At 41.1% G+C, this 19,667-nt stretch overlaps 1 protein-coding gene across 3 annotated transcripts in view; it reads left to right on the top strand.

The window, feature by feature from the left end:
• col5a3a (collagen, type V, alpha 3a) overlaps nt 1-19,131 on the top strand; it is a 44,815-nt gene extending 25,684 nt beyond the window's left edge. For all 3 annotated transcript variants that reach the window (XM_010779302.1, XM_010779301.1, XM_010779303.1), the window contains 41 exons: nt 265-318; nt 931-975; nt 1,118-1,171; nt 1,271-1,378; nt 1,953-2,006; nt 2,332-2,385; nt 2,478-2,522; nt 2,706-2,759; nt 3,103-3,147; nt 3,302-3,355; nt 3,466-3,519; nt 3,705-3,758; nt 3,864-3,971; nt 4,290-4,379; nt 5,183-5,236; nt 5,443-5,550; nt 5,871-5,978; nt 6,080-6,133; nt 6,318-6,371; nt 6,708-6,815; nt 6,951-7,004; nt 9,379-9,432; nt 10,820-10,873; nt 11,004-11,057; nt 11,155-11,262; nt 11,362-11,415; nt 11,505-11,558; nt 11,753-11,806; nt 11,902-11,955; nt 12,064-12,171; nt 12,572-12,625; nt 12,736-12,789; nt 12,872-12,979; nt 13,075-13,128; nt 13,662-13,697; nt 14,152-14,205; nt 14,306-14,606; nt 14,803-14,915; nt 15,064-15,132; nt 15,882-16,115; nt 16,802-19,131. In XM_010779302.1, coding sequence (XP_010777604.1) covers nt 265-318; nt 931-975; nt 1,118-1,171; nt 1,271-1,378; nt 1,953-2,006; nt 2,332-2,385; nt 2,478-2,522; nt 2,706-2,759; nt 3,103-3,147; nt 3,302-3,355; nt 3,466-3,519; nt 3,705-3,758; nt 3,864-3,971; nt 4,290-4,379; nt 5,183-5,236; nt 5,443-5,550; nt 5,871-5,978; nt 6,080-6,133; nt 6,318-6,371; nt 6,708-6,815; nt 6,951-7,004; nt 9,379-9,432; nt 10,820-10,873; nt 11,004-11,057; nt 11,155-11,262; nt 11,362-11,415; nt 11,505-11,558; nt 11,753-11,806; nt 11,902-11,955; nt 12,064-12,171; nt 12,572-12,625; nt 12,736-12,789; nt 12,872-12,979; nt 13,075-13,128; nt 13,662-13,697; nt 14,152-14,205; nt 14,306-14,606; nt 14,803-14,915; nt 15,064-15,132; nt 15,882-16,115; nt 16,802-16,948 — 3,231 coding nt within the window. In that variant the 3' untranslated portion in view covers nt 16,949-19,131. The remainder of the gene's footprint in view (nt 1-264; nt 319-930; nt 976-1,117; nt 1,172-1,270; nt 1,379-1,952; nt 2,007-2,331; nt 2,386-2,477; nt 2,523-2,705; nt 2,760-3,102; nt 3,148-3,301; nt 3,356-3,465; nt 3,520-3,704; nt 3,759-3,863; nt 3,972-4,289; nt 4,380-5,182; nt 5,237-5,442; nt 5,551-5,870; nt 5,979-6,079; nt 6,134-6,317; nt 6,372-6,707; nt 6,816-6,950; nt 7,005-9,378; nt 9,433-10,819; nt 10,874-11,003; nt 11,058-11,154; nt 11,263-11,361; nt 11,416-11,504; nt 11,559-11,752; nt 11,807-11,901; nt 11,956-12,063; nt 12,172-12,571; nt 12,626-12,735; nt 12,790-12,871; nt 12,980-13,074; nt 13,129-13,661; nt 13,698-14,151; nt 14,206-14,305; nt 14,607-14,802; nt 14,916-15,063; nt 15,133-15,881; nt 16,116-16,801) is intronic.
• Nucleotides 19,132-19,667: the final 536 nt, after the last annotated feature.

Below are 19,667 nucleotides of genomic sequence, written 5' to 3'. Positions count from 1 at the left end.
ACCTGGTTACAATAAAGCTTGCTCTAATCATTATAATCAATCTGTTCCTACAATGTCATTGACTTTATAGTGGAAGAGCATTAGCTCATTAGAGTCAGCAGCATGCACTCATTAGCATCGTCAGCTTTTTCCTGTTTGAGAATGCTCATTTACAATCAAAGATAGAATACCGTGACTGAGTGCAACGTGTACTAATAACTGGTCAGAAAATGCATTTTTGCTGGCAGCGGCTGTCTAAAACTAAACTGTTTGTTTTTTATGTAGGGTTTACTAGGTCCTCAGGGACCTGTCGGGTACCCAGGGACCCGTGGAGTCAAGGTGAGACATCAATGCATCACGATCTCAGGTGTAATATTGACCGCAATGTGTATTCTCCAAACATTTAACTCTGTGAGTGTGTTTACCTGTAATGGGCAAGCTGCTTCAGTCTATGGCTGACAGGTGACAGGTGGAGGGAAAGCACCATGTTTCTCAAGGGAGCCGCTAACAACAGAGGGAGGAACGTCTGACGGATGGGATAGATGTAAAGTTAGATAGAGCAGAGCTGTGTGCAGCTGTCCATTCTCACTGAGTGCGCTTTTAAAACTGGGGGAATAAAAGCAAAGTTGTCATGAAACAGCATTCTGCTGTGTGTTTGTTCTGTAACAATCACACATCTGGTATTTTATCTGGTAGTTTGGCTTGACATAGTTTCAGGGATGCCTGACCTTGATGGCAATCATGTATGAAATGAATGTAAGGTCAATAACTACTCAATAACATAGCAATGTTAGGTCAAGAGCAAATCAATAAACACTTATAAATAATTTCAGTGAGTAAGATGGGGTATTGCTGAACATGCAGACAAGCAGTTACTTTCTTTGTGATGTCCAGAGTGGTCTTGTAAGTGACGTGACATTTTTGTAAAATAACTGTTTTCCTACTTAACAGGGAGCGGATGGAATTAGAGGTCTAAAGGGGGGCAAAGGAGAGAAGGTGAGTAAAACTGAAGTTGTTTCTGTTGTTGTAAAGCTGGTGTATTGTGACTGGAAGAACACTTGACAAATTACAATGTAATGATGCCATTTATCATCAAATATGTTATATTTAAAAATCATCTCTGCTCTATGCATCACAGGGAGAAGATGGCTTCCCTGGGTCAAAAGGTGACATGGGCTTGAAGGGAGACAGGGTGAGAGCGCCCACAATTCACAAGCCTCAGTACCATTTTTATTATTATTCATTGGAGATATAATGGTCATTTTCGTTCTACTTTCATTCTTGATTTTAGGGTGATAACGGAGTTCTAGGTACCCGTGGAGAGGATGGAACAGAGGGGCCTAAGGGCCAGTCAGGACCCTTGGGAGAATCAGGATCTATCGGAATAGCTGGAGAGAAGGTTATTTTTCTTTTTAAAAAACTATTTTAATTACATTACAAATTAAGGTTTGGACACAAAAGAGAGGGAAAGGAAGATCAAATAGTCTGCCAGTCCTTAAGAAAATTCTTATCTTAATGTGCATTGTGTTGCTATAGTCATTATGTTAAATAGTATACTTTTATTGCTTGTTGATATGGCGATATGCACCGACAGGATTGCTTTTTTTTTCCTTCTACCTGTACAATGACAATAAAGGAATTAAATTCATTGTAGAATTAGATTACTTTAGCCCAGTATTTAGCTGTGACAAAGGTTTCAATACAATTAATGTCTGAAAATATCAAAAAATCCTGGACATATAGATGTTTAATGCCCATTTATTACATCTAGTCACAGTCCATTCCTAAAGGCGACAAAACAAAACCAATGCGCATATATTCAGCAATTCTGTCATCACTATATGCATTTATCTGGCTGTATTGTTGCATGCATAGTCAGCAGCATGTTATACACATCTTGTATTTTTATGCACTTTTCATCTTAATCATTCTCTAGTTTATGTTTTCCTCTTATTGTGCCTGTCTCTCTCCAGGGTAAACTTGGTGTGCCTGGATTGCCAGGATATCCAGGAAGACAAGGTCCTAAGGTGATTTAACATTGATGAGCTATCACGATCAGTTAATGTCTCCTCTGGTTCCAGCAAGATGAGTGTCTTTGCCTGGATTGTTTCCTGTCTGATTAAAAATAAAGGATGATAAATGGCTTTTAAAAAAAGGCTATTTTATTAATAGTTCATTAGTGACATCAATTCATTACATGCTGATGAATGGTGTATTTAAGGCTGTGTTGAGCACCATGGATTAAATTTGCTTTAATTTGATACAGTAGTTAATTATATGTTAATGAGGCATTGGGGGTGATGTGTGATGAATGGAGGGCTGAGGCTGATTAACCTCTACGCGTGTCTCCAGGGATCACTTGGCTTCCCTGGAACGGCCGGTGTCTCAGGAGAAAAAGGACGAAGGGTGAGGACTGTTGTGACTTTTCGCACATTCAGACTGCTTCAGATGTTTTGTGTGTGGGTGCTGTTAAACAATTGTTAACCTCTATAATGCAGGGTCCAGCTGGTCAGGCAGGGGCTGGGGGCCAAAGAGGTCCTAATGTGAGTACACCTAAAGATACGTCCTCTACTGTATGTATAAATCAGTATTTGCTTTAATTAGATACCATCAGATTAACATAAGTGTAACATCACTGCAGGGCTTTCACAGCACAAGTGTGTTAATCTTTCCCCACCTGATGAGTTATGCATGTGATAATCAGACTGTTGTTTGTTTTCTTATAGGGGGCCCGGGGGGGAAGAGGAGCAAGGGGGCCCACTGGAAAGCCTGGAGAAAAGGTGCGCATAGAATGAGACATGCACAATCACATGAACACACAGACATAAACAAAGACATACAGTAAGCACATACAGTTACACATTATCACACACCTGGCTGTCTCATAAAGTATGGATGAATATGCACACCGAGTTGGAACTGGTTGTTGCTTTTCACTTTAAGATGAAAAGGCATGTGCTACAGTGAGAAGCGATTGTCTGGCAGGTTATGCTTCAGTCTACACACTCACCCTATAAGACCTTCTTGGAAAAGCTAAAAACTGTGTTTGTAGGCAGGAGCCTTAACAAGTTAGAATGTCTCCTGTTTTCCTACTGTGTATTTTATTTGTATTCTGCCTTCTAGGGTTCTGTTGCACAAGACGGTCCTCAAGGATCACCCGGAGAACAGGTAATGTTGGATAAGAGTGTACATACATTGACTAAATAAGACAATATATGTACGTCCTGGAATAAATATCTTGGAATTAAAGATACAATGTCATAAATCATTGCAAGAGAAGCAAAGGTGATTGAGACTGATCTGTGTTCAAATGGTTTTCCAGGGCCCCCAAGGACCACAGGGAAGAAATGGTGAAGCAGGGACAAAAGGGCCTAATGTGAGTTACCAAATATGCCTGTCCTAATTTGTACCTCATCCAATGTTTTATGCTCACGTTTAGTCCTGTTAAGTTCATAACAATGATGTAAGAAAATGATTTCCTTCCAGGGTGTACCAGGAAAAGATGGATTACCAGGTCATCCCGGCCAGAGAGGGGAACCAGTGAGTCACCTTCTCAATAAAGCTTAATATTTAGCACAGCATGTGTAAACACAGCTAAAAAGTAGAAAGCTATGATTTCAGAACTGAATTAGTGTAGTAAGAGTGCAAGTTGAGTGGCCTCCCTGTGTGCGTCTTACTGACTGTTTCAACTCTGAGTCACCAAAATCACTTGTCTCATTCTTCAGGGCTTCCAAGGCAAAAATGGACCCCCCGGCCCCCCAGGTGTTGTTGGGCCACAGGTAAGGGGAACAGTCTATTGTATATTATTTGCCATGTTAGATTACAGGTTTTTGTGATATGTAACGTGCTTACTGTTACTTGATATGTAACTTGCTAATTTTCAGGGCAAATCTGGTGAGACAGGACTGACTGGAGACAGAGGCCATCCAGGTTCACCGGGACCACCGGGAGAGCACGGTTTACCGGGATCTGCCGGAAAGGAGGGCGCCAAGGTGAATAGTTTTCATCATAATGACAGGATCCTAATCACTTGCCAGCATCACCTTATTACTGTTATTTTCAATAAAGCCCAAGGACTCTCTCAGCACTGCCAGAATATCTTATCTCCTGGGTCTCATTCTTTCCTCTAATTTGCTAATAAATAAAAGAGGAAACCACACGGTGTTGAGGGTATTATGGCTCATAAAAGATAAATGTACTTTCTTGGTGTGACTTTCTGGTTGGTGTGATTTATGAATGCATAAGGGCCTGCTGTCTTCTGGCTTCCTGCCTTATATCTAATCACATGTGTGTGTATGTGTGGTTACCAGGGAGACCCAGGTCCATCAGGAGCTGCAGGGAAAAGTGGTCCTACTGGGCTGCAAGGCTTCAGAGGGAGCAGAGGGACCCATGGTGCAATGGTAACGCAAACTTCCATATATCTCACATCCTCACCATCACTCAATGATTCACTCAATGATTCTCTCAAAAGATTCTCTGGAAATGTTCAGCTTGCAAGTAAGAATTGCAAGTTTTTCAATGTCAAATCTGGCCAGTGATGTCAAACACAGACAATGTGAAATCAATACAAACATTGCTTTCCCAGATAGTAAAACGTGTGCAAATTACACAAGGGTTTTTGCATATGAAAACTCATTTCTTAAAGGGCCCATGTCATGGCCATTTCAACTGATCACATTTCCATTGTTAAGGTCTATTAGAATAGATTTAAATTGCGCAATTTTCCAAAATCACATTGGTTTCTCATACAGCATCTCTGTATAGTATGTGTATTCACCAAGTATTCACTCTCTGTCCTAAACGGTTGCGAGGCTCGTTGCTGCGAGGAGCGGACAGATTTCCGGCTCGGCGATACAGCGAGAACAAGCTAAACTCATCCTGAGCACACACAAACACTCACAGCCGAAGTAAAAACAATGAGTGTGGCTTGATATTGAGTAAGAAAAAGGTTTATAACGCTGTGAGAATGGGTCTGCGGAGAACATTTCTCCGCATTATGGGGCAGCATAAACAGGTCTTTTCTGTGTTAGAGCTTTACTCGCTACAGGGTGTACTTTGAGGGTTTTTGACTCTGCAGACCGTTTACATAAAAACCTTCATAACACACATGGGGACGGGTAATAACCAGAAAAGCATGACATGGGCCCTTTAAAATTATTGCGGTTTTTGTTTGTGTGTGACGGTTGTCTTTGTTTCTCTCCAGGGTCCTGCAGGTTTGAAGGGAGGAGAGGGTCTACCTGGTGTTGCAGGATCTGTTGTAAGTCTAATTTTATTAAATTGCTTTTCATCCCATCCCCTGCTCTCTGCCCAGGGTCTATGTTGAATAGAATGCTGGGATATATGAAGCAGGAGGTTGTTTCCATGGTGATCCCTAATCGTGACCACCACATTAAAACGAAGAGTGAGTCATGTGACATGCGACATGCTCATGACATGCTCACCTCTATCTCCTCCTATTTCCAGGGTGCCACTGGGGAGAGGGGCCCCGCTGGGACGGCTGGTGCTATTGGCCAGCCAGGAAGGTCTGGTGGCGTGGGTTCTGCTGGGCCGATGGGAGAGAAAGGCGAGCCAGTAAGATTTGGAACATTGCACATTTTTGTTTCTTAGGCAACAATGTCCATGAATACATACTGTACCATCACCTCCCACCATTGGGTAATAAACAACATGTGCTGTTTTTTTGGAATGTGTCATTATGAGACTTAGAGCAGGAGGCTGGTAAAAGAGGAGAAAGGAGATAAAGGCTATGATCAAAACATGTGAACAAGCCTGCTTGGGTGCACGTTTCCCTCCTGTTATGATATATAAATAAATGTGTCATGCTGCTATATGAGGATAATAAGTCTTCTAGCACTTGCTTGATTTCTGCTGTTTTCCCACCTGTTCCCCAGGGAGAGAAGGGGCCTGTGGGGCCAGCTGGGAGTGATGGGGAACAAGGACCTCTGGGGCTGCCAGGGGCTGCTGGAAATCTTGGCCCCCCTGGAGAGGATGGAGACAAGGTAGTAAGATGGAACAGCCAGCATGGACTGCAGCACTGATATAAAGGATGTGGATTAGTTGTATTTGTGTTGTGTTCACGTGTTTGCATTTGTCTCCATAGGGCGAGGTAGGAGAATCAGGCCAGAAGGGCGGCAAAGGAGACAAAGGAGAATCTGTGAGTATTCATTTTAGGACAATAGTCCTGTCATCACATAATTACATTGCATCATTATGAGGTAGAGGAAAAATTGTCTTAGAATTTGTAGCAATGTATACTATTGTGGTGGAATGAGCGAATGGATTTGAATAACATTTTTCCTACAGCAAATGTGTATTAAACTGCTCTTCTGTTTTTCTAGGGGCCGTCTGGACCTGTTGGAATCCAAGGACCTTTGGGCCAACCAGGACTACCAGTATGTTATAAAAACTCAAAATGCATAATAGAAAAACAGTCGTGTAATAACATCAATATAAGAACACAGGGACAAACAATTCAGCAGATAAGAAACAAGTCCTGAAGCTAACTTTTCCAAGACCTTTGTCAGGTATAATGTTTTTAAAAAAGCATAGGACGATTGGTGGATGAGGTCAATTGGGGTAGTTTGTCACGGTTTAGGCAGTGAGGGGGTGGCTTTGGATAGAGGACCTTTTTTCGGGTGAATACTTTAAAAATGTAGCTTACAGAGCTGCTTCCTCCAAAGTTGCCTACCTCAGCTTTAACATTGCTGACCTGTCTGTGTGTATTTCAGGGTGCAGATGGTGAGCCAGGTCCTCGTGGGCAGCAGGGCATGAATGGGGCGAAAGGAGATGAAGGACACCGAGGATTTAAGGGGGCATCTGGTCCTTCTGGACTGCAGGTAAGAATAACTATCCCATCAAAAAACTGGCTGTCTCCCTATTGGCTCATCTCTGATGTTATATTTATACTTTAGTTTGTATTGGTTTCCATTTCATGTGTAAGACTGCAATCCTCACCATATTTCTATTTGTAGGGAATGCCAGGACCATCGGGGGACAAAGGAGAGAGCGGGCATGTTGGCTCAATGGTAAGTACTTATCAGCAATCCAAGCACATACAACACCAGTGTCAGTCTCAAGGCTTTCTCAACACCACTTTACTGTCTTCGTACACTTTGCTTCATACTTTTTATGACTTTGAATTGTCTTGGTGCTGACTGATATTGGATTTCGACATAACTTTTCTTCACTTTCCAAAAACCTTTGAAAATGTTTTTACACTTTTCTTCATTTTTTCTCCAGTATCAAGCATAAAGCAGCGAGTATAAAACAGTTTAATGGATCTTTTTTGAAGATCAAAAGGTTTGCATTCATTAGTGAAAAAACAATGAATAATTTACTAGGATCTTTTGGTGTATAACACAGAACTTTTGCAAATACAGTACATTTACATGTCTGTTAATGGTTTGGAACTCTTTGTAGAGACGTGGGCCTTTAGTGTGAGGGAACTAAATCGTCAGAGATAATTACCCAGCTCAGTTTTTTCTCTGAGATTCAAACAGGTGGTACTGAAATGTCTCGTTACTGCCAGAAACCCAAAGCACTATTTTGTTATCGTGGTTGGTCCTGATATGGATGTGTTGATGCTACTTTTATAAGGTATACCTTCATCAATAATGTAATGACATCACATTAGAAGTCTAAAGAAACACAATGAAGTTGTTGAGTTGAGTGAGATAAAAAAAATCATTGATGATTAGTATGTCTTCAAATTAGTAAACGGTATCTTTGTTATCATATGAACAAAAAGGACCGAGTGGAAACTGAAGAAAGAAAAGGGTCAATTTGCTCCAGAATACTGAAAGCTGTGTTTCTAATTTTATAGCTTCTACGACTCTGGACACAAAACAAGCTAATCAGCCTCATCTGTAGAGAAACTGAGGAAAACTGCTAAATTGGTAGTTTCCTAAGAATAGGCATTTTTCAAAGCAGACTATTTGACTGGTTAATGATGGTTCTAGTAAGCTACTAAGCTAGTAAGCCATGCCAGTGAGCTGACACTTTTAACTATTGAACAATGCTTACACTTTGTGTGGGGTTTGAATTGTTATTCAAAGCAATGGACATCCCACATTAGCTGTGCTAAGTAGCTGCACACTAATCAACTGTATTACCATGGCATACTGTGTTATTATGGAAGCTGTGGGAGAATACAGCCGTAGGCTAGAGACAAATACTCTTCAGTCAATTGCTCTCAGAGGTTATGTTCCTCATATCTCATGTCTGTTAGCATTAGTTATATCTTTACATGATCTGATAAATCAATATCCACAATAATGATTGCAAAAAATAAACGTTACAACCTATAACAATCTCAACTTGTCTTTTGAATTTTGTATGGATCTTCAAGGCTGAGTGTGAATGACAGTAGACCATGAATTAATGTGCAAGAAGGACGTAAAGGAATGTAAAGAAATGAAAAGGATAAATAAGAAAAGAGAGAGTTACAGAGAGGACGCAGTGGAGCAATAGAGTGGAAGGAAGAGGCGGGGCTCTGGCTGTGAGCAGGAAGACGGTGTGACAGCTGCTAATCAGATTAGCCTCAGCCTTGGCTGTCTAATGAGCATCCTCCTTTGTGACAGTCATCTCACAACGCTGTCAACCATGAACACATTTCAACAAGATTCCTTATAGCTCCTCTTCTCCACAGCCAGATTAGGGAGGCAATGCATTAGAATGGAACCAAAACAAAGGGAAGAAACAGAGAAAGAGAGAGAAAGACTGAGAGACGAAGAGAGGAGAGAAAGATGCTGGAGACTCAGTGGGAAAGTTTCATTCATGTGTGAGCGTTGCGGATCACAGAATTCTCCCCTCTAATGCTCAAGTATCTCTCCGCCAGAAGGATATGTGTTTCTTCGAGTCCCACACAGAGTCTCTCTGGGCAGATTGTGTGTCGGTCTGTCTCTGTGACTCTACAACACAACGCTCCCTCCAAGACTTTGGAGTGATTCAGAGCACAGCTCAACATCTACTCAACTGAAACGGAAGCCAAGCACAGTTAGGACGAATTGCTTGCTGCTCTCTCTTGTGCTGCACAGCAAAGTCAGATGCCTTTACTGTGGCTGAGAGACTATGCTCTTGCACATCACATGCTAGAAGCTTCTTATTAAACAGGGAGAATAAGAGAAACGGGTAGGAGGGGAGAATCAGAGCTTGTGTCATATTGAGGGTAATGACCTGTCTGGATGTCTTCATCATGTCAGCACCATAATGATCATAGATACTGGGGCCATTACATAAGCAATCCTCCATGGCCTGACTTCTAACACACATTTAATTTAGGGGGCACTAGCTCAATTCCAGCTCACACTCAGCTTGTATTTATGTTTGTGTTTTATTGATGTTGATCATCATTTCTGTATGCGCTGATATCCTAATAACACATTACATCTCTCTCAACAGGGGCCTCCAGGACAGCATGGCCCACGGGGTCCTCAGGGGTCCAGTGGTGGAGAGGTAGAGTGAAGCATGTTTTTATTTAAATTACATATATTTGGATTCAGATGACAGCATAACTATGATTTTATTACTCAAAACACATGCAGTTAGAATGTGGGGCAACATTTAGGAAGTTTATGTCAACATGCTATCATATCCATCTTCATAAAACAAATTCTCTGAAGCATTAGAGAACAACATACGATTGTCCAAATAGTTTACAAAAGAAATGCACCAAGAATCCATTTCATATGATAATGAGCATTGGCATATATCAAAATTGGTTCACTCATCATTTCTGTTCCTCTGATTTTAAACTGAAATTCTTGCTTTTTTCAGATAATTCTTTTTCTGAGGCATGTATCATTGAGGCCTATTTATTTTGTTTATAGGATTTAGTGGGCGTCAATGCATTTTGGTTAATGTAATGCAATATTGAAATTACACACCCTGTGCAAGAATTGGAGTACTAATATTTTAAAGTGATGGTAGTTGCATGCCTTTTCGACTCATAAAGAAAATATGACAGTGTATCAGCTTTGGAATCAAGAAGACTTCCATCAAACACACAGGATTAACTACATTTCAAACTGCACAATCATTTATCATTACTCACCTCATATTTCCCAGACACTCATATTTTACAGATCCACCGAGATCCCCTACTGCTTTTGATACTTCCATTATTAAACACTATTAGAATACAATTCCTGGGAGAGAGTTATATTTACTGCTTTATGAATCATTAAGAAGTATTGGACTATCATCCCTGAGAGGCAGTTATATTTACCTCTCATAATGGCCATCTCGCTGAAGCCTTTCACACCGTCAATTATTCAGCAGCAAGCTGCAAAAATCTGTGTGTGCCACGCTAGTGGTTCATCACAGGAAGCATGGAAATACAGCGGTGCATAAATGGTGGGATCCATAAATGGATTGGTACAGGAAAAGCGGAAAAGAGCGGAATGGTGGGGGGATGTCATGTGAGGAAAGCAGCTGACAACAGGAGCTCTGTAGTAGTGTATGGCTGTACTCAGCTTTCATGTTTGTGCACTCTACCGAAGACCTGCTTTTACTGGGTTTGTCTCAAAAGAAAAAGCACAATAATACACTGACAAGCTTGCATGCACGCTAAGATATATGCGCATACACAAACAAAATTGTTGAGAGGGGGATATAGAATCCACCCTACTGTGTGACGCAAACACTATCCACAGCAAACTGACACTCAATTTGTTTCCTTGTGTTGTGATAATGTGATGTGGGTTCAGCATTCTGTGAGCAGATCTGCTGACAAACAACAACAACACACTGCACCAACAACTACATTTTTTCAAAAATCAAATGAATATTTCAAACTTGCCCTTGTTTTATGATATCTTTCTTCCCTCTCCTCTTGCCACAGGGCCCACCTGGAATAACTGGTGGAGTTGGTCAGCATGGACTTGTTGGAGAGAAGGTCAGGATTTGCCATTAGCAACCTCACAGTGCATCTGTGCACATGGAATGATGGTGCATTGTGAATGCAGGATTTGTGTGTGAGAGAGTGGAGTGTGATTATACCTTACTGAGTGTTCCTTCTCTACCAGGGTGAGGATGGGGAAGCGGGAAACCCTGGGTCAGTTGGAGAGACCGGCACTGTTGTAAGTAGCATGACTTTCATCAGTCGTTCATATCTTGCTCAACCTCATCATTTCCTAGCCCTTTCATTGATTTTCATTTCCCATGCTGGTGTCTTAGGGGGGTAAAGGCGATGTGGGGGAAAAGGGTGACTCAGGCCTACCTGGTGCCGCTGGGCCTCCAGGACCCAGAGGAACACCGGGAGAGGACGGACCCAAAGGCAACCTCGTAAGTCTTTTTCTCTCTGACACACTGATTTTGTTGTGTCAAACAGTTATTGCTATGCCAGGCACATGATGGTTTCTGACTCACTGTTTTTAACCACAGGGCCCTATTGGATTTCCTGGAGATGCAGGACCTCCTGGAGAGGTTGGCGTCAATGTGAGTATTTGTTGTTATGATTGTTTTATCATACATGTTTTAATTAACCCTTTAATTGCTAATTTCTTCTATATGAATGTTTTACCCAGGGAGTAGATGGTGGCCCTGGGCCTAAAGGAGACAATGGAGATCCCGGCAAAGCAGTAAGCATTTCTACCCACTTCTTACATGTTGACAGCACTAGTAGCTTTATGCTGTATGCTTAGCTAAAGTCTATATTCTCTGTGACATATTGACGTTTTGCCCATCATTATGGATAGAAGTTCTTCTCAGAGTTTGGTGACAGGTTGGAAAAGTGTTTATTTTTTAACTAATCCTTTTTTTCTGTTCTTTGTAGGGACCTCTAGGAGCTTCTGGGGAGCCAGGCCCTTCAGGCCCTCCTGGACGGAGGGTACGATAAATATATTGTATACGTTTGTGAGCTATGTGTATTGTATATTTATGTTATTGCTATTATCTCACCGCCATTGTCTCTCTTATCCCTAGGGTCATATCGGTCCCGCAGGGAAAGAAGGGAAGCAGGGCATGAAGGGAGCCAAGGTAAAGATAATGGGTTGCACTGAGCCGGGTAATGCATTACAAAAAAACCTTTGAGGTGAGTTTATGCCTAACGCCTCGCTGTGTGTGTCCTGGTGTCCTGGTTTGTAGGGGGCGTTAGGAGACCATGGTCCGGTGGGGAAGACAGGTCCAGTGGGACCCCAAGGGGAGCCAGGGAGGTCTGGCCTAGAAGGTCTCCGAGGCATCCCAGGCTCTGCGGTCAGTACACAAGAGAAGAGGGAATTCCTGCTCAATGTTGTTAACTTGCAATGAAATGTAGGCTACTACTGACACGTTTCAGTCCTTCAGTCCACGTTTCCATTCATCAGGTGAATCATCCTCCTATGCAACAGCATTTCTACAAGAAATTGAGGATGTGCAACAGCCTTCACAGTTTATCAATGAAAATGGGAATAATGACACCATTATTATATCCTTTTAAAACTGTGAATCATATCACAATATAGGTCAAAATGATCACTACAACATTTATTTTTTCCAAATCTAACAGCCCTAGAAGCAACATAACTGACAATAATCAACATACGGTACCATTTGTGTTTAATCTTGGCTTCTGTTTCTTTTAAGCCAATATCTAATTCTGATGTTTCTTTTCTAGGGTGAGCAAGGTTTAAATGGGCCGCTAGGACAAACTGGACCACCAGGACCAATAGTAAGATCCTTATAATTGGCTTTTAATGAAGCTTGGAATATTTATAATAATACATCAAATGTACAGAATCTACAGCATTGGCCAATTAACTAATCTGTGATTGTTAACAGGGACCACTAGGACTCCCCGGATTAAAAGGAGACACTGGAAACAAGGGAGAAAAAGTGAGTATGTCCTTGACAAAGAGAACTCTGCACTAGCCTTAACCCTTGGAAACAAAACTGATGACCATGTCTCTGTCTGCAGGGTCATGGAGGGTTGATCGGTCTAATTGGCCCCCCAGGAGAACATGGCGAGAAGGGAGACAGAGGCCTGCCAGGGAACCAGGGGAGCCGAGGGCCAAAGGGAGATGAGGTATATGTCATTGAAATATATTTGGATACATCTGATACACTTCTGCAAGGAGGAAGCTCAGTTCACCAACAAGATATGCTTTTCCTTATTTCTAGGGAGTAGGCGGCACTTCTGGTCCCACCGGCCCACTGGGACCACCTGGACTGTCAGTAAGTGCAGAGCTGTTACAACAATATCTACTTATTACTTATGGTCTGTTAAATTGTGTTAATACATATTTGAATTACATTTGTATCTGCAGGGCATCTTTTTAATTTTCAGCCATCTTTTGTTAAAAAAAATTATATATACACTGTATATAAACATTACAACAATTAATTAAATGAGGCTTTTAAACATAGCCTCTCACCTATTACAGCCATTGTTCTATAACTCTGATCCAAATTGGCTGATCAATTATGCAGTGAACTCGATGAGTGCTTATTTAAAAGGTCATATAAGGTTATGATCTCAGGGCTTTTGCAATTGATTCCATCTTCAATAAGTTAAACACAATTTGAAAGCCCTGTAATTGCACATTTTTTACTCAGCAGTGATAGTAATAACATTGACCATAACCTGCCTTATTTTCTGGTGAATAGTTGACTAGTATTGATCAGTGCTTATTTGAGTAATTGGATAGTTATCTAACAGTTTAATGTTATTTATGTGTTAACTGCTCTTTACTCCTCTCCACTTTTAGGGTTCAGCTGGCGGGAAAGGGTCGAAGGGAGAAATGGTGAGTTCAGTAATCCGTCTTATTTATTTGTACATTGCCATTGCTGTACATTGCTGATTGGCTAGCATCTGCTGGGAACATCTGCTGGGTAAGAGAGAAAAAGTGTGATTGTTGGCTTAAATGTACCATGCTTGATAATAATAATGCTCTACTGTGTTTACCACATGTCTTTGGAACTAAAAGCCTGCTGTACAGCCACACTTGCCTTGTGTGGGATTTTCCATCGGGCCCTTTTAATAGGATTTGGTTCTAGTGTGTGTGTGATGTTATGAAAACCACTATAGTGTGTCTTGAGAGCCAGGCTTTGACCACAGAGTGCTGATGCACACAGCTGGATAATCCTATAAAGCAGCAGTCATATCTGTCTGGATAAAACCGGGATTTAGCCAAGTGTGAGTGGTGTGACCAGGTGAGACATGATTGACACAAAGTTTTGTCCTCTCTTTTTCTTCAGGGTCTCGTTGGTGCCAGAGGAGATACAGGCAGAATTGGCCTCCCAGGACCCCCAGTGAGTAACACCAGTTATTCAGATCATGGCTTTCTCAGTGCCAGCTTTACCCTCTTTCATTCCTTATTATATGTTGCTCACCTATCTGTTCTACCTCCAGGGACCCCCCGCTTCAATGATTGAGCCCCTGCCAATGAGGGAGGGCAGGCGGAAGAAGCGAAGGCACTCGGATCGGGCAAGAGGAGCAGCTTCATCCACGGAGGAAGATGTAGAGCTGGATATGGAGGAGTTCCTCCAGGGAGATCAGCCTCTGGAGGACGCTGAGGGAATGGAAGAAGTCTTTGCCACCCTGTCTTCTATGAAAACAGAGGTGGAGATAATGAGAAGACCCCTTGGAACCTTTGAGAGCCCTGCCAGGACCTGCAAAGAGCTAATGATGGTCCAACCTGACTACAAAGATGGTATAAAAGACAGTGCTTCTTACTTTATGCCCGTTTAACAACCCAAAAAGTTCTAATGGAAAATAATCCAGTAAAAACTGGAACCCTTTCTCTTACATACACTCCTTTTTTAGCCAGTTGTTTTTTATCATCTTGTTATCGTTGATGCAGTAATTATACCAACATCCAGAGCTTGTCTTTTGTGTGCACTTTCTAGGAGACTACTGGATTGATCCTAACCAGGGCTGTAACAGAGACTCCATCAAGGTCTACTGTAACTTCACAGCTGATGGAGAGACATGTCTCTACCCTGACAAGAGGATTGAGAATGTAAGTCTGCAATCTCTTGCTGTCAGCCTTTACAAAGCCAACCTTGCCATATTACATCAAGGCACAAATCCCTCCATATATCCCTTGAGCCTAAAACTTTACTCAACATCCTGTAAAAATCCTTCTCTTTCTCTCTTTCTCTGTCCAGGTGAAATTAGCAGCGTGGAACAAAGAGAAGCCAGGAAGCTGGTTCAGCCAATACAGGAGAGGAAAGCAGGTAAAAAAAACTAACAAAAAAAGAACCTCCTTCCATTTATCTCAGCTGGCTCCAAATGCCAGCCAGTCTTTTTCATCTAAATGACTTATCCTAATTGAGAGTGTTCGAATGATACCCCTGCATATGATTGAGTTGCAAGCATTTGTACTAGTGTATTGACATGAAAGGTTGGGCATGTGGGCGCCTGTACTTCAAAGTGCACATGATTGCATGAGAATGTTTTTAGTTGATTTGTACATTTGCAAATTGTACAATTTGGTATCAATTTGTTAGACTTTGTGCAATGAGAAAACTATTTTCATATTACCATCAGTTGATTTCAGCCAACAAGATGAGTCACACAGAGGCAATGCTAGCTCTCTGATCGACTAGCATTCAGGATAGCATGCTCAGAACTCTGGCCTTTCAAGAGTTCCCGATCAGAGGTCTCAAAAGCCTCTCAGACAATCACAAAGCTACCAGCACAATTACAATTCACTGCAGTTCTTGAACAATGTTCTTGGATCGGCATCTCTTAATTTCCTCAGCTGTTACAATACTTCCTGAGAATCAATATTTCACCATTGCTCAAGGAAAGTCATCTGTCAGCACAAGCTAGGACATTTGTTAATTGTGATATAGTGAACATCGAAATGTATATTAGCAGATTATAGAAAATGATGTGTTTTTCTGTGGATTCATCTCTTATAGAGGAAACTTGTTTATTCATTTATTTTTCTCATTCTGGATTCTGTGTGTTTGTCACCTAGTTCTCCTACAGTGACAGGGATGGGAACCCTGTGCATGTAGTTCAGCTGACCTTCCTGAAACTATTGAGTGCCACAGCCAAGCAGAGCTTCACCTATACCTGCCAGAACTCGGCAGGCTGGTTCGACAGCACCTCGCGCTCCTACCAGCTTTCCCTCCGCTTCCGGGGCAGCAATGATGAGGAGCTGACACAAGCCAAAAGCCTCTTCATTAATGCAGTGCATGATGGATGCCAGGTCAGTGCAGAGACATGCCAGAAGAAAGGACTAGCTCGACTGATAACAATTAGCGTTAAAGGTCACCTATTATACAGAATCCACTTTTTCATGTGTTTTATACATCAACATGTGTCCCCTCTGTGTAAAGACATTCTGGAATTTTTAGGAAAAAAGATTCGCTCACTTTTTATCTTGATCAATTTTTATAAAAACCTGTCTGAAAATGAGCTGATCAGATTTTGGCTACTTTATGATGTCATAACGATTTTTTTGCTTGTGTAACCATTAGCCAATAACCCCCCTTATCACCTGAATCTCCTCCTAGAGCACCATTGTGTTCTTTTTAACCAAACATCTCTCAGAGGGGCGTGGGGAGGGGCTCCTTATTTTCATCTAAAGTAACAGACAGAGAATCAGCACTTTTGGAACAGGGCTGAAACAAGGGGTTTATGGGATCCTACAATGCATGATCTGTTTGGTATTTCGAGCCAAACAATTCAGAGACGTGTTTTGTATACATCTGAGACCTATAATATATTGATGAAAAACAGTATAATAGAGGACCTTTAAAGACAGTAATGTGTTTATCAATTGTGTTTCTGTTGTAGCTATCAAATCGTAATTTGTGCCAGAGAGGCGGGGGAGCTAGTCAGTTGTATTAAGCCAAGCAAATTCTAATAATGGCTTTAATTTTTCTCTTTCAGTTCCGTAAAGGTCAGGAAAGGACTGTTCTGGAGATTGACTCCCCCTCGGCAGAGCTCCTCCCTATAATAGATGTGGCTCCAGCAGACTTTGGCAACGGCAACCAGAAGTTTGGGTTCCAAGTTGGACGGGTATGCTTCAATGGTTAACATCTTGCCAACCACAAACAACAACAAAAAGACCTGCACAGCAAGTTTTACTCAAAGAAATTGGACTTGAACTGCTTCCCCAAGCAATATTTATTGTATCATGCTCCTGTATGTGTTGGGTTTGTGGTATTAATTTAAGACTCTACCGTGGCCAATGAAATAGGTTCTATGGCGTAACAACAATAAGAAGAAAGGCAAGAAAGAGGACATGTACCAATGGGAACAAAGCACATTTACCAAAGGGAAATATTTCCAATTTGATATATTTAAGTGTTTTTCTTTTCTTTTCTCTCACTGTTGTGCTTTAATTTATCCTTGAGAATAATGAGGACTGCACCACTTTACGATGACCACTTATCAAGACAACTAACAAAACAAATGTGTCCGATCGAGAAAATAACAGTCTGTCATTCTGTGTATGGGTCTGTTAAGTGCTACTTTTCAGACCTTAGATGAACTGGTTGCTACCTAATGTTTTACACACACTGCGACGGCATAAATCAGAGACGATGTCATACTCATTTGCATGCTCGGATTTCACTAATGACAATTGCATAGCAGTTGTGGACTAGCCTAGCATATTAATTCCACACAAGCAGCATAATTAATTACCTGCGTGCAAGAATGATAAATTGTCCTTTTTACCCTTCAACTGGAGTTTGCTCAGTGAATTACCTTGATTAGTATTCAATGGGCGTAGCTAGTTATTGAACCCAACACTTACTTGAACGGATAAGGTTGTTTCCTTTATTTGACTGGTTTCCTCCATAGGCTTAATTATAAGCTCTTTGCGCCATCCGTGTTTATAAGGACTACAGTCCTATATATGTCAGACTAAAATCCTTTCTACTGTGCTATAAACCTGTGATTACATACCTGAGCAACTACGTTTTGGGATTTTTCAGGGCAAGAATTAAGAGCATGCTAATTAAAACTGTCTCTGGGCTTAACTGCACTTCTTTATACAAAGACATTTCACGCATCTCTTGAAAGCATTTTATAACTGCTGACATAACCTGTTTTTGCTTTTACGCCACACTCAGAGGCTTTGTTTCTCAGTTTTGTTCATATGTTTTCTTTTTTGACAAAGTATGTTGCCGTTAATTTGACATGATTTGCTCTTCACTGGTGCTAAAGACGATTCTGTTCATTTTGTGTCACTGTGTTTGTGTGTCTTTGTGGGCAGGATTATAGAACTACAGCGGGAGAGGGTTATTGCTCTTTCAGCAGGAAACACCCTCAGAGGCTGGGGACTAGTATACTGTGTTTTTTGCACATCTTCTGGCTGATTGTGCCAATTTCACAGGGCCAGTGAAAAGCAGTTAGCATTCAATTCAGAGCAATGTGGTTGATAGCTTTAAAAGTTAAGATCCATCCTAAACCACATTTATGTCTTGCCATTCCACAATTCTCTACCTAGACTAGCATTAATAGCATCAAGTCTAAAGTGAATAGTGCCATCAAGGAGCATTTAGAGAACTTGAGATTCATTGTAGATATTTTGTATTTCTTTAAGAGCTGAGGAATCATTTATTGTCATACTACAACACAGTGCAGTTGGAGACTTGTTCATGTATGGTACACAAAAAAAAAAAAATGACAAAAGAAACAAAATAATATATTGTTTTTTTTCAGAAAATTGTAGATTCAAGAACCAAATTGTTCTTAAATTACCATGGGTGCAATTATCGTGCCATTTTATTCCTTTATTCACGGACTCTGTAACAGCTCCATGATTTGTTTTTAGATTATCTTTTAACTGCAGTTAGCTCAGCATGTCGGCCTTAACAGAGACTTCTTCAAATTTACAAATGGAGCTGTCAATTTTACAACATTAACATATGAATGTGAATCCCATTTTATGAACAATTTTCCCTTGAGCGAATGTTAATGCTCAGTTTACCTCCTCCGTCTTTAACAGTAGACTGTGTGCCCAGTATGTGTAATTTAGCAAAATACTCCCAATGTTATATTTGTTTCACTCCATTTAAACATTCCAGTAATTAACTCCTCTCCTTCTGTCAGATCCTGCTTTGCTCCTCCTGTGAATAGTGTTTGTTGTACTAATTTTATATACTGTACAGTTATTCTGAGTCCTTAATGAGCAGTAACCGGCTGCTTAAATGAAAAACAAATTCATTTGTCAAATATTGATGTGCGAATAAAAACAAAAAGGAAATAATGATGTTATCTTTTTCCTTTCCAGACCTTACAGCTGGGTTATAACACTATCCATGAGAGAATGTGGCTGTCTGCTCGGTCCAGTTAGAGTGTAATATACAAACAAGGCTCTTCATTATCAACTAGTTCTGAAACATTCCCTCAACAAGCTTGCAATCACCATCCACACAGCCGATGTTATCAACTCTGATTTGCTCCTCAGTTCATTTATTTCAATTAGTTCTGTTTAAGTCGTCGAGGGAGAAGCTGGAGAGAAAACCGAGGCGGGGTAAAAATGGATGGTGAGAAACAGAGAAGAGGTCAGTAAAGTAATGGCTGAGGATGAGAAATGTGGTCGTCGAGAGTTGGTCAATTTAGTGGAGTTGGAGCTGTTTTTGATGGGTATATATTTATAAAAGGGATAAAAAGACAAGCATGGTTAAAGTCGCAATGAGTGCTTTATTTCTAAGCAGTGCCTGAATTTCTTTGTACGCATTCTCTCTCTCTCTCTACGTCTGACTTCATATCTCTGTTGCTACAAAAAACACACAAGCAAGAA

Source organism: Notothenia coriiceps, unplaced genomic scaffold, assembly GCF_000735185.1.
Source record: "Notothenia coriiceps isolate Sejong01 unplaced genomic scaffold, NC01 NC01_scaffold00020081, whole genome shotgun sequence".
NCBI lineage: Eukaryota > Metazoa > Chordata > Actinopteri > Perciformes > Nototheniidae > Notothenia > Notothenia coriiceps.
The sequence above is the reverse complement of the archived record's forward strand: the minus strand, read 5'-3'. Positions and strand labels throughout refer to the sequence as shown.